General features: G+C 42.0%; 1 protein-coding gene across 2 annotated transcripts; it reads right to left on the bottom strand.

Annotated features, from left to right (window-relative positions):
* Positions 1 to 1030: 1030 nt before the first annotated feature.
* Positions 1031 to 13960, bottom strand: LOC127573696 (interferon-inducible GTPase 5-like). Of its 2 annotated transcripts, none has more exons than XM_052022131.1 (4): positions 13861 to 13960; positions 9551 to 9681; positions 5209 to 6433; positions 1031 to 1549 (listed from the first exon to the last, which is right to left on the bottom strand). In XM_052022131.1, the coding sequence occupies exons 2-3, from the start codon at positions 9568 to 9570 to the stop codon at positions 5233 to 5235; spliced, it is 1221 nt and encodes a 406-aa protein (XP_051878091.1). In that variant the 5' UTR covers positions 9571 to 9681; positions 13861 to 13960; the 3' UTR covers positions 1031 to 1549; positions 5209 to 5232. The 2 variants fall into 2 exon arrangements, with proteins under 2 accessions (XP_051878091.1, XP_051878090.1); XM_052022130.1 differs by having other exon boundaries at positions 1049 to 1855; positions 13861 to 13935.
* Positions 13961 to 14635: the final 675 nt, after the last annotated feature.

Below are 14635 nucleotides of genomic sequence, written 5' to 3'. Positions count from 1 at the left end.
TACAGCAAGAGGATTTCTTGGGATTATTGTTCTTCTTAATCAACAAGGTCTCTATGGGATTAACGGGGTATAATTTACATATTTCTTCTTCTTGTTTGAAAAGACTGCATGGGGCATATTTCCAGATATTCTAATGGCAGGTATCCATTCGGCCCATCGAGTCTAAACCAGCTCAGAAAAAAACTCTTCCCCAATAATTTTCCGTGTAACCCACTTTCCCCATGTTCCCATCAATTCAATCACACGCCTGCACTTATGACAACATACAGTGGCCAAATAACGGAGCAGTTGGGAGAATCCCATGCCATCGTGGAAAAAAAAGACATAGAAACGTCAAAGAGACGGCACCTGCTGTCAGAATTGAACCCAGGTCGCTGAAGTACTGAGTTAACAACCTTAACAGCTGAACCATTTTTCTAGCCATTGATCTGAGCTACTGATCGATCGAATTTGCTCATGAAGGCAACTTTAGTGGCCTGACAGTGGATGTCCAGCGGGTGGCAGTACGTTTTGAAATTTGATATGACATTGATCTGTTCGTGTTTTTATTAGCAGTTATTCTTGCTTGTCATTTACCCAAAGAAAAGTCATTGCAGCTCTTGAATGGCGTTTCATTTCATTTACTGAAGAGAACCGAATTTCGCAAAATAAAATATTTAGGAATAGCTGCATTCTGAACAAATATAACTCCACCCCGGCCAAAACCAAAACTAAATTCTTCTCTTTCCTTAAAGTCGTGCATATCTGTAACGTAACGAAAACCAGTTTTTCCCATTTTTAATCAATTCTTTTACCCTTGCACAATCTTCACAATGGGATGAGGGATACCGCCTTTAATGTTTATAGATATTGCATGCATAAGAATGGACAGAATTTGTTCAAAGTGGGCCCAGAATCTTATTGACTAAAATCTGGCAGCGATCTGAAATACTTTACTGCAGGGTCATCAATTGATATAGTATGTAGAATGTATTGAGATGAAACTACACGGTGAAACTGAATTAAAAGAAACGTTCGGCACCAATAGTTTGCACTTATGCAGCTGTTTTATGATGTAAATGTCTCTTAAGGAATGGTTATGGATCAACAATATACACGTTTGGAAAATTGTAAATTAATCACAGCATGAAAGAACATTACAATATATCATCAATCGGCTGTTCGAGTCCGTAATGCAGCAGAAGATTTGCAGTCAGCTGGTGTAAGATGCTTCCACACGTTACTCCCACTGCACCTGGCCTTCTGAACGTGCTTCGTGCAGATCATTTTCTTCTCCTTGTTCCCATTCCCAGGGATTTCACAACTCCCGTCTGTTAATGAATATACTGTGTGGTCCAACATGGATTACACTTCACTTCACCAAGTAGTAAAGCAATGTCCCTGTTGAGTGATCCAAAGATGTTTTGTTTGTGTTTGTTGTTGGCGAATTTTCTGGGAAGTTGCTAAATTCACGTCATCTTTGATAACACCATTCCTGGTAATAACATTACTGACGGAGCTGGTGTAAAGCTAACTGCATCACGTCTTCGCTGGAGACATGCCACTTGTTCTGAAGATGAAAGTAAAGGGATTAAAGCTTGGGAGCACTCAATGTTCACTCCATTAGTATCCAGGTCATGCTGTACTGTTTTGTTCAACTATATCCATCAAGACTCCCCATAACAAACTAAAGAACCGTATAAAACTGCAGAGTATCAAATTAATTGGAGAAAATTAAACTAAAAGGATTTCATTGTTTTGTCTGCATTCTTTCATCAATGAAACTATATTTTGTGATGTTTTAGCTGAAGTAAGAATACATTCAATTCACGGTAAACCAACATTGACGAGAAATTGATCCATATGTTCATCCGCTCTGTAAGGAGAAACCATTGAAATGTTTGATGAAACATTTGAAGCAGTCTCAAATAAAGGGAATTGATGTCAATCACGCAAGCTCTTTCTCTCTCCATAGGTGTTGCCTGATCTGCTGAGTATCTCCCACACTTGGATTTCCCTTCACTTTTCCAGCAACTGCAGTATTTACATTTTTTTTAATTTTACAGAGGTAGTAAGCAAAGTAATCCATGTAAGGAGTATTCATTTACAAGCAACTCATCCAATGCTACAATTTATCCATCTGTTTTCCACAAAGAGTTTCTGTGGGAGGACTGCCACAGAAATCTCATGTCAACAAGTAAGCATTCACGAGGGTCCTTTAAGTTTCTTACTGTCGAAACAAACCTCCGGTTAAAATTAATGACGGCATCCAATTAAGTTCACGGATACTTGGACTTACAGTGGAACAGCCTGGATACAATTTATACAATCACAAAGGGAGCGTTTTCTATCAATTCTCAAGACTGAGTTTCGTTTTCTGAAGAATTTGTAATATTTTGAGAGAAATTGGGCATGACACTGCACCGATACCAACCGGAGCAGTTTCCTCCAAATGATCCGAAAGGATGATTTACGCTCAGTATCAGAGTTGAAAAGAATAATATGTGAGCTTAATTTACAGTTGCAATTAACATGTAAAGATTTATAAGTTCATTATTTCAATATCATGCAATTTCTTCTGACATCTAGTAATATTTTGTTATTTTATTCCTTGCCTTTTGCATTATGATTTCATAATTGTAATAACTGTTCATAAACTTTTTAGAATAATTCTTAGTTGTTGTACTGTATGAGCCATGAATCCTTTTACCCCATCGAGAAATGTTCGTGCGAACCTCATAGAATCTGCATCAGGGTGAACTATCGACAGTTGTTTGACGATTTTAAACGAGATTTAAATATGGAAGGCCCTCCTAGACCTCGGCTCTTGCCATGAACCTTGGGCCAAATTCTCTAAGGATATTTTTATTCGGAGGATCTGTTGAAGGTAAGTGAAACTTAGCAGGTCAATGAGCACTGAACACAGGCTGTGAAAATCTGTCCTTTTATAAACCTCAGAAGTTAGTACAGATGGTGGGGTGGCACTTGATTTTTCAACCATTTGTTGATGACATCCCAATTGTTAGAGGCATCTATATATTGCCTCAAATTTCAACTGTCTTTTTGCCTACACTGTTAATTTTATAAAGAAGCAATTGTCTGCATAATATAAAGTGCTTCTGATCATTACATTGCAGGCCCCCTAGCTGTGCCTTCTCTAGGCTAATGTTTATCATTGATCATTTCGCTTTTATGGTCACAAAAAGGCAAAGACCCCGGTTACAGTGCTTTTGACCATTTTTATTCTCATAAGTAACCGAATTGAAATAGATGTATGTCATATCCTGGAGGTTGCAGGCCACTACTGTTGTGCTGCCTCCTCTCCTTCGCCCTATGCCCATGTCCAAAAATGCTTCTTAACAGTCAGCTACCGGTGATCAAGCAGCGATACTGATCTGTTGCAAGAAAGTGCTCATAAAAATAATATAAGATCTAGCTTTTCTCAACAATATTCAACATTCTACATGTTGACTGAAACTAAAGACAATACATGTCCCCCTACATTTCCAATTGTCACTCGTGTTGTTTTTCTTTTCATTGCTTACAGCTGTTTACATCTGTAAGAAATGCACACAATGAGCACCGGAACTTCAGGCAAATTTTCTCTTCACCATTACATGAAGAAAATCTCACTCAACAGGCAATATCCATGCTTGGTGCCTTCTAACAGAGAACAAATATGCAGTGCCTAATATTTACTTGCCTTGGAGCTGAGTCGATTGTGTCAATTTGAATTATAACCAATGAAGAATGCTGGAATTTAGTCACTCTTGACTAAAGGACTAAGGAGACCTTAAGAGAGCTGTAGGAGGCTGGCAGAAATCAGTGATTTGTATTAGAATTTATTTGTTCGCGGGAGGACAGATCACTACGAATATTACGTCCTATCAAGTACTCAACATAAGGAGCAGTTGTTTAAGGGAATTTTGAGTGATTGAAATATGGGCAGATGTCTGTGTGAGGTGTGGCCTGCCAAAGGGAATATCCATGGAAGAGTCAACATACGACACAGGTTTTCAATTCCCACTGTGGTGAGCTTTGTTTTATTAATGGTCATTTCCCTCAGTTGCTACATTATCTGAAGCTCCTTCAGTGGAAAAACAATATTTTCGATTGCAGAGGAACTGCAGAAAACTTATTCAAATTCAAGACAGACATGTTTGGTGCAGCAACAGTTTGAAGTTAGGACTTGGAGAGTTATGCAGTGAAGACAGAAATTGTTTTCAATTGCACTGGACAACTGACCTAGGTGTCCATTGGTGATCAGATTATGTTCACTGCGCACTGGGAGTTGGGTTGTAATGTTGAATTTTATCACCTACCAGGAACGCAATAGGAGTGAGCAGCACTGACCTGAGTGGTAACATACACCAGTCTACAAACTACCAATGCTCAAAATAAAACAAGCCCCCATTATCATTGAGCTTGTCTCTTCGGTAAACCCATGGTCACACATTCCAATAATGATATTCTGGCTTGGCAATAAACAGAGACACCACAGAGGGACTGGGCATGGTTTGCCACAATCATTGGAAAGAGGGCCAAGGTTTTACTGTCAGAGGGGGAATGATTGCCTCCTCTGCTCTCTGATTCTGCAGTTCCAGGAATAAGCCAAATTTACATTTTTTTTTGCATTTGATGTACAGAACTTCCTGAGCACAGCCTGTGTGGGAATTGGAAATGATTCTTTCTATTCCCAAATTTATAAATTTTACTCATCCAATAACACGCAAACACTTCTGCCAGCAGCAAAGATTTGTTTTCCGGTGGTATTTTCATGGTCAGAATTAGTGCTATACAGATAGTGAAGGGATCTTGATGCATTCAATGCTGTTAGCGGCAGTTTCCACACAGCAAGATTCCATACACAGCAACCTAATAACAACAAGACAACCTTTAATACTGCTGTTGATTGGCACATGAACATTGGCCAGGGCAGTGGGGAAATCTCATATGCTCTTTCTCAAAATAGCATCACAGATCTTTTATGTCCACTTCTGAGGGCAGATATGGCTTCACTTTAATGTTTCATAGACAGAGTTGCACTCCCTTAGTCTTGCACCTTTTGTTTCAAATGCTGCAACTTAGAACACCCTCCCCTCACCCCCAGGAAATGCATAAGGAATATTTCCAGGAATACAACATAAGTGAACATTGTTGAATAGAATTACAGCTGGATTTGGTGTTAGACAGCATCAAAATATTAACCACAACACAATATGAACTCACTGGATCGATGTTTCTGCAGACTAGTTAATCAGACGCAAACGCAACCTTCACCACTCTCGTTGCGCTCTCCGTAAGATCCTTCAGTGCAGCACTCAGTAATTTGTAGGTCATGAGAAATGATGACCCTGCTCCAAAAATGGAACCAATGACTGGGACAAAGTCAAGAGCGAATTCCATGGCAGAAACGGTAACAACAGCAGCGCCCCAACCTAACCTTACAATTACATCTGGGGTTATTTCCCCCAGCAGGGGAGCTTTTATTTCCGCCTTCAGGTCTTCCACAGGTTTACCTGCCCTTTCGGCCAGTCTTTGAAGAGAAGCATCATCCAGACCCAGACATTTTCGGAAATGGACAATGGCTCCAATCACTATACAGATGTCGCAAGCGAGAGAGACGCCAGGAACCGGGACCGCTCCCAATCCTCCTGAGAGCGTTGCGAACATCCAGATATGCTTCTTCAGAATCACATTTTTCTTCTGAACTATTTCCACACTTAGGTTTGGAAGGGCGAGGACAAAGATCCTTTTCTTTACATTATTTAGATCACCTTCAAGTCCTTCATTTAACCGATTGAAATCAAACCGATCCTGCTCAAAACTGGATATCAGGAACACAGTTGGATCCAGAAACCCTGCCTCTCTCAACTTCCTGATGCAGTCACTTCGAATCTTTCCCAGCTCTTCTTCTTCATTAATAACCTTGTATTCCTTCCTCATGGAATCAAGATCGACGTCAACCTTAGAGCGGACAAAATAGAAGTCTTTCCCAAGTCGTTTAATCTCTTTGGCAAGTTTTGCATCACTTTCTCTGAATCGAAAAGCGGAGATAATGATAAAGAAATCGTATCTTTTAAATTTCATTTCCGTCAGGTATTTACCCGCTGGAAATCTTGTAGTTCCGATCCCTGGCAGGTCCCAGTAGCGAACATTGGGCAAAATGGGATGTGGGTATCCGCTTGGCTCCATTGTTGTTTCTGTGGTCCCAACTTCAGCTGCACCCGGATCGGTGCTCCGAAGCCCTCTCATGGCATTGATGAAGGTGGATTTTCCTGTACCTGTTTCTCCCGTCACTGCGATGTTAAGCTCTGTGTTGTCCAGCTCAGTGACCTTCTTCTCTATCAGAGGTTTAACTTTTTCGACCCCACCTGTTTCAAAATTAGACTTCAGTTTGCTGAGCTCTTCCTGTGTGAAGAATGCGGGGGTCTCAGTCTCCGCCGTCTGTTCACTGAAAGGAAACATGTTCCATTAAAGTTTCCAAATGAAACAATTTCCATTTATGTCACAAATCGTGACACTTACAGAACATCCTCATGTCAATCCCTCTGAATTATATTCGAAGTGATCTGAGCAGTTAGGTAGCAAATTGTGATAGCCAATCTATACATAGTGTAATGTACATAGGGATAAGTATCAGTTGATATGCTTTGACTTTGCTTAACCACCCTTTATTTAACCGATGGCGCTTGTGGATCTCGACCTTATGTTTATAAATCCTGTATTAAGAAGCATCTGCCCAACTATACAACTATACAGCAGCAACTTAACTTTCCTCTGCCATATTCTTTCCATTCTCCCACGTTGCGTCATCATGAAATCTCCCCTAAGTCCAACAAAGCTATCTAGATTTTTTTTCCCTGAACTGATATTGCAAGTGAAGTTGGTGAAGGGAGATTTGGGAGTCCATAAAACCCTGTATCATGAGGGGCGCTGCTAATCTGTTGATGGGGTAGGAAAGAGGAGATGTTATCAGAGGTTCTCATGCAGAAGATGCATTCTATCTGCAATGTGGCACAACAGTGGTAATGGGAACAGCTCACATCAGAGCTGGCATGCTATTAATACTGATAAGCCATTCCATAGCCAATGTTCGACAGTCTCAGAACACGTAGTTATGAATGATGGTGCACAGTTAAATAGCAGAAAGAAGGGGAAACAGTTTCCAAGAACATGCCCATTCTCAAATTTTGTGAGTGCTAAGGACAAGACTGAATTATTCACATGCATGTTGACCGTCATCCAGGTCAGCATCATCACAGAAACCAGTATCTGTGACACGTCAATTCACTCCACATGATACCAAGAAATGGCTGCCTGCACTGCTTAAACACAAAGGCTATGGGACCAGGCAACATCCAGGATATAGCATAGAACACCCGCGCTCCAGATCTCATTATTCATGTGCGACAAATCCAATGGGGCTAATGACCACCAAATCTGTCGACACTTAAACATCAACAAAGCAATGGGTCATGTCATCATTGGGGATCTCAAGAGGCACAGATTCACTTGTGCACCTATGCCCAATTAGGATTTTTCCAGGACAATTCATCTTCAAACCTCATTTTCGACACTTCAGTCGTGGACCAGAGATTAATTTTCCATCAGTAATGAAATCTGTTTTTGATCACAGGGCATCATTTCATTTAGTGTGGCAAAAAAGAGCCACGCTATTTCAGTGGGCACTATGGAGAATACACACCAATGCTAAGAGGTGCAGTCCACATAAACGCTTCTTATTTGCATTTCTTTTCCTTCCATATGACATGGGAAGTTATCGAGACCACTGAATAGGCTGGTCCTCAGAGCAGTACCTTTATTCCACTTAATTCCCTGCAACCTATTATTTTACACCTGCCAATGAACTGACACACTAATTCACGTTCCACCAACCTACACGTGAACAGTTTAGAGTGGCCAGCTAACCTTGCAACTCACGCGTCTTTGAGATATGAGAGGAAACCGCAGCAGCTGGGGAAAACTACTTGATCATAGGGGAATATACCAATTCTATGCAGACAGAACCAGAGGACAGGATCGAACCCGAGCTGTACATTATTGCAGATAATTCAACTCAGCCCGATGATATCAATGTGGGTATTCACCAGCTCATAGTTCCAAGCGCAACCATTTTTAAGTGCATCATAAATACCTTCCTTCCACAACAGGGTTAGAAGTACAATGTTTGCTGAAGAACCACAATATTCAATTATCTTCAAAATGAAACAAAACCAGTCCATACATGCATGTAACAAGTTGACACAAGGTGGTGCTGTGGCACTTCAGGTAGTGCAGCTGACTCATGCCTCCAGTGAACTGTGTTCAATTCTCTCTGGCGCTGTCTCTGTGTGGAGGTGTGGAGTGTGCATGTTTTCCCTGAGACCATGTTGTTTTCCCAGGAGTGATTCGGTCCCCCCCCCCACCCCACCCACATTCTAAAGATCTGCTGCTCGGTAGATCCTTTAGGTGGTCCATGAAATGGCGACTTGATCGGCATGTGAAAGGAATAGGTCGGAAGGAAATAAAAGGGGGAATTGGAAAGATGGGACTGTTCCAGAGCTAGCAAAGATCCCATGATGTGAATAGTTCCAGGTCTCATAAGTCAACATGTGAAGTATAAATAACAAAGATAATGACATGAACATATGAAAGAGATAGAAAACGTTCAGATATGGGATAATCAAAAAAAAACTGTCAACAGTCAAGCAGCTGAATGCCAGACCGTATTATATGCAAAGAGGGAGAATCTAACCACTTATTCTTGATGTTCAATGACAGTGTCATTGCTAAATTCCTCGTTATTGATCAAGAACTTAACTGGATCAGCAAAATGAAAATAGTAGCTAGAATAGAAGTCATGTCAAAGGCATGGTATCCAGCAGTGAGTGGCTTACCTCCTGACAACCCAAAGGCCTTCTACCTCATTAAAGAGAGAAGTCATGAATATGTGGGATTAACCCCCACTTGCCTGAAATGAGTGCAGCTACAACAACACTCAAGAAGGTGGACTGGTACACCATCCCCTCCCTGAAACAGTCTCAACCTCCACCACAACCACACAGAGGATGCAGTGAGTGGCACTCACAGGATTCCAAGCTGCTACTTGTCTGCGCTATTCTAACAGTACCTCCAAACCTGCAATGTCCACCAAGAAAATTGACCAGGGCTTTAGTTTAAGGTAACACTACCACATACATCTTCATCTCCATCGTACAGCACACATACTAGGAAAGGTATCACTGCTCCTTTATTGTCACTGGGTCTACACTCAGGAAATCCCAAGCCAACCCCATAATGGGATCAGATTAATCAGGAATGCAACCTTTCAAGAAAGCAGATCCAGCCACATGCTCAAGAGCAGTTAAGGAGTAGTAATAAATGCTGGTCTTGACTTCAATACCCACGTCCTCAAAACAAATGAATACAAACAAAAGGGACAAGCTGCTGAATGGCCAGTGTTGTCCACTTCAGAAGAGGAAGCTGAGCACTGTACGTGTACTGCTCTGGCAGTTTGTGTTGAGACAAGAGAGCTGGGAAGACACAATGAGCGTTATTGCTGACCTACCTGGAGCTCGCGCCTCCCATTCTCGATATCTGTGTTTCGTTGGCTGGCCTGTGTAATGACCCAGTGATTACAGGGCTTCAATCGGGTGCTCGGAGAGCCTCTTTGTCTTCGGTTGTGTGATTTTCCTCCTTCTAGAGGACAGAACAGAGAGTGAGTTGTGGCTCTTTGTATGCCAGACATGTACAAGACTTTGAGGCAAATCACCCTTAATAAGGATGGGGTTAATGCAAGCAATTCGAAAATAAACAACAACGTCGACTCAGCTTGCCTTAGTCAACCTAAGGAAGGAGAGTGTGAGGGAAGTTGTGCTTCCTTCTCAGTGTTCCTTGGAAGAAAGACTTATCATGCAACACAGGACATAGCGAGCTGCAGACGAATGGAAATGGTAAAAAAAATAAAGGTGTCTGTCGGACTCTTAAATGTCGTTATTAATCCACAAATCATCATCACCTTGAAGTGAGGTGACCTAAATGTTTGTACTACAAAGAGCCACCGTTCTGTCTGAATGTAAGGCCCATCACCAGCACTTTGGAAAAACAGCATTTTGCACTCAAATTCACAGAAAGTTGTTGTTTTTATATACAGCAGATATCAGTGAAGTTGCAACTAAATTAAAAGAAAATACTGACTTGGTGAATATTTATTCTGTCTTCAGAGAAGGGAATAAAATACCGGAGATACGGTTAAATATAAACCTGAATCAAGAGGATAAGATTATTTGGGGTTACATCCATAAAACTTTGACAGGTGAGAATACAATGAGACAATATATAATCATTTCCGCAGGACCAATAATCTCCAAGATCAGCAGATTAAAAGATGATTCTGTCATGATATTCGACAGCTTCTCTGACTCTGGAAACGCTATTGAGATTCTAAAGCCATTTATGCCATTATTTAACAAAGTGAAGAGAAGGATACTCAAGCTAACACCGATTAGCCTGATATTTGTTGTGAAAAACATCCATAAGTTTATCATTGCTCTGTGAAGGACTGAGAGCTTGGGCGTCATGAATTGATGACAAGAAGCATTTGGTCAAGTGACAAAAAATGCATAAGGATTCTGTGACTGGATGATGAATGAAATGGCCTAGTCTAAGGATTCGCAGAAATGAGTTCAAATCTCACTGCAGCACCAGAGCAATGTAACTTAATTTGACTGAAATGTGGAGTGCAGATTGATCTTGCATCATAATAATCATTAGACCACCAGACTAACATCAATGCTGAGGTGGTTCACTCTTGTCCTTGTGGGAAAGAATAGCTTTTGATGTCAGGAGTTACGGACTGCTTCTTGCCTGCTCTTGTAGCCAAGGTATTTACAGTGAATCTTTAGTGAATGGTACCCACAAGGATGCTGATGGAATGGATTAAGTAATGGTAATGCCAGAGAAGTCATGTAAGTGGGTGATTGGACATTCTCTAATGATAACTGGTCATTGCACTAGCACAAGTGTTAGCAGCCACTGATACCCATTGGTTAAACATTGTTTGGGCCTTACTGTGGGCAGAGGTAGAGACAAGATTTGCTGAGAACGATTGATGGGAACTGAAAATTGTGTAATCATCAACAAACATCTCAATTCTGACTTCATGGTGGGAGGAAGATCATTGTTGAAGGGTTGGGCCTAGGGCACTACCCTGAGGAACTCGTGCAGTTATGTCCTGAGTCTGGGATGATTGACCTCCAACAACACCAACCTAATCTTGAGACGTTTTACCCTCGACACCACACACAGTCATATGCTTCATCTGTGTTTCCAATAACCTGCTTCCTATGCTCTTATTGGAATTTGCTTGAACCATTCAGGTCCGAAAACAAAACAAGAGAGATGAATCGCAGAGCCATGGAGAGAATAACTGCCCTTCGCACCAATGCAGCAGCTGATGGAGTCTCCTGGTAAAACTGAAGGCAAGGGACATCATATTTTAGTTTATTTTCTTACAGAAGGGAAGCTGGCTTTTGTTGTTGGAGATCAATCAGACCAGCCCCAGGACAGATATGCAGGCATTCGTCTGGACGGTGTCCCAGGACAACCAGCATTTTTTTCTTAGAAACAACATTTTCTTTGTTTGTCAGTGGTGAGGATATTTGCTGATGATTTCACAATGTTTAGTTTCATCCACTCACCCTTAAATAACAAAGTAATTTGTGCCTGCATGCAGCAAGACCCAGACTACATTCAGTGGAAAGTAACAGTCACAAGTGACAAACCGTGATCATCAACAGCAAGCGAATGCCCGATTATTTACATCACTGCCTGACAGGCATCAATATTTCCTGTGCCAAATACCCAACCATCAATACGTTTCCAGAATAGAATACAATTTGTGCAGATGCAGAAATATTGTGACTCCGCGAGATCAGAGTTTTGATACCCTGTAGTGGGCCATGAAGTCATATAGACATTCATCCCGCAAGCAAGATATTCAGTCTACCCTGTCAACATTGACCAGAGTGCACCCATTCATATCAATCTCATTTTCCAGTATTTGGCCCATTGAATTTTATGTCCAGGCAATTCAAGTACACACGTTTTGACATTCCAAAGCCTTTCCATAATCTATGAAAATGTGGCCAGGTACTTGACTGAATATTTTCCATTTGGCAGGGGTAACCTAGCTACAACAACAATCAAGCACTTTGATATCCTCCAGAGAAAACCAATTGGTACAATATCTGCATCCAGAAAGCATACTCTCCTCCCACCATAAGCATATTATTTTGTGCCTTCCATCTATAAAATGCACCACAGCAGCTCCCCGTCACCTGTTTGGCAGACAATCCCCACAGGAACTCCACCCTCAAGAAAAGGGCACCAGGCAGATTGCCACCACATTAAGTTCCATTATGTGCCACGCCCCATCCCAGACTGGATTTGCTTTGCTGTTCATTCACTGGGATTGGGTCAAAATCCTGGAAAACTCCTGACAACCCTATGGAAATAACGTCACTTCTAGACTGAGAGCAATTCTAGAAGGTACCAGCCAGCGCTTTTCAAAGGCATTACAGGCCGGCCTTGCCAGCAACACCCACATCCTGGAAATGAATCACAACACATTCTCACTCTGTCCTCCTTCATTTGATTTGCAACGAAAATTGAAGCGAAGGCAGCGATTGGCTACGGTAATTTTGATGGACAGCTGTGAAGTTGTTTTTCACAATGGAGTAGTACAGCATCGAAATTGGCCCTTTGGCCGACCATGATCATGGCGACCATTCGGTGACCATTTGAGGAAATGCCATTCACCAGCACTTGGTCCGTAGCCTTCTATACTTGGGCGATTCTAGTATTCATATAGATAGTTGTTTTTTTTAATATTGTGAGAGTACCTGGCTCCAATAACGTCTGGGGCATTGTGTTGAAGGTCCCAGCTGAGGGAAATTACCCTGAAATCCTCTCTAAACAGCTTACTTTTCACAGCAAACCCAAGCTTTCTGGTTTTCCACATCTCCATTACGGGGAACACCTTCTCACTATCCGCCCTAGCTATGTCCCCAAACGTCCACCTTAGATTTTTAAAATAACAATTTAAAATAACAACGCCGCAGTTAAAATGTCAGCTTCAGTCTCTGGAATGACTTCAATCTCTTGGGTCACTTTCCTCGCAAATGCTCCAGTCAGCCATCGCGAACAGAATACCCCCTTTCTCGGGGCACCCGGCTCAGGCGGAAACTTGGAAGAGGAGGTAGGCAATCGACTCGCCCTCCACACCCTCTCCACAAGGCCGTGGGTCAGAGGATTATATCGTTCTACCTGTACCTTGCGTTAAACAGTCTTGTGATAACATCAGCAGTGATCTCTCATATAGTTCTGGGAATCGTCAGAAAGGCTAGGAAAGTGAAACCAAACGCGAGCTGCAGCTTGTTGTTTCCCTCACCTGTTTTCTGGGCGGTTTGCAGTAAGTTCCCCTAGTTGGTTTAAACACCTCCGGTTTCTCTTATTCTTATTTTGTGTTACTCAGCACTCACATTTCCAGGAAACCCCCCGCCCTGTTTATTATCAGCTCAAGGTATTTTTGCTGCTGTTCTGACATGTTTAGTGTCAATTTCACTCGAAACCCCGCAGATCCTTGATGTAAAATCCTCATACGCATTTAAAAGAGGGACAGAAAACATGACAAAATAACACAGGCGCGTGAGTGTTCTCAAACTTTTCATGGAATATATTGGATTTGCCGTCGATTACACGGAGCCCCTGTCTGCAAACAGACAGGATATGCTGCCCTGAATTGGCTGGTTCTAATACGATTCCACACTGTACTGCTAATAAATGGACTCAGTTTGCCGTTCGATTTCTTGCACTTACTTGTACTCGGTCTTTGTTCAATGCGGTTCTGTCATTGGAGGTCCGCTGTGATCAGCACTCCATTCCGGTTTGTTTCTTCTGCACTTTCTTCCTCATTCACACTGCTTCCCTCTCATTGGATTGGACAGAATTATGTGTGTAATCCAATGAGAAATAAAGATGTGTGTGAGATCAGTTGTTGCCAGGTGACTTTATTCTTTTCGTCATGCTGGTCGAGTGTGTGAAGAGTGCATCAGTTCACTCAGGTACAGTGACCCTGGAGTTGTGGCCGACTCGAACTTGGGTTTCACATGTTGGCTTCTACTCCAGGGGGACAGGAGGACAACAAATTCCCACCATTTCTTTGATAGCATTAGTTCTGTTTTGACAGAATGTTCGCCCATTTTCTTAAGCTCTTAGCGCCGCAGAAAGAGACGATTCAGCCCATCGGGTCCCTGACAGCTTCCAGGGGAGCAGCACTTTGTCTTGTATCTCCACTCCTTATTTCCTTGTGCCCCTTCAACTTCCTCTCTTTCACGAACTCATCGGCAACTCTTTATTCTTTTTCATTAACCTACATTAATGGTTAATTTACAGAGGCCATTTAACCTTCTTGCACGTCTTTGGGGTGTGGCGGGAAACAGCAGCTCCCCAAGGTAAAGCTTCCCGGTCACGGAGGAACGTGTAAACTCCATACAGGCAACACCCAAGGCAAGGTTCAAACCCGAGAGTTGTGAGGAAACACCTGTATCACACCCACACCTCACCCCACTTTCTTGGATTATAAACACAATGA

Source organism: Pristis pectinata, chromosome 8 (assembly GCF_009764475.1).
Source record: "Pristis pectinata isolate sPriPec2 chromosome 8, sPriPec2.1.pri, whole genome shotgun sequence".
Lineage (NCBI taxonomy): Eukaryota > Metazoa > Chordata > Chondrichthyes > Rhinopristiformes > Pristidae > Pristis > Pristis pectinata.
The sequence above is the reverse complement of the archived record's forward strand: the minus strand, read 5'-3'. Positions and strand labels throughout refer to the sequence as shown.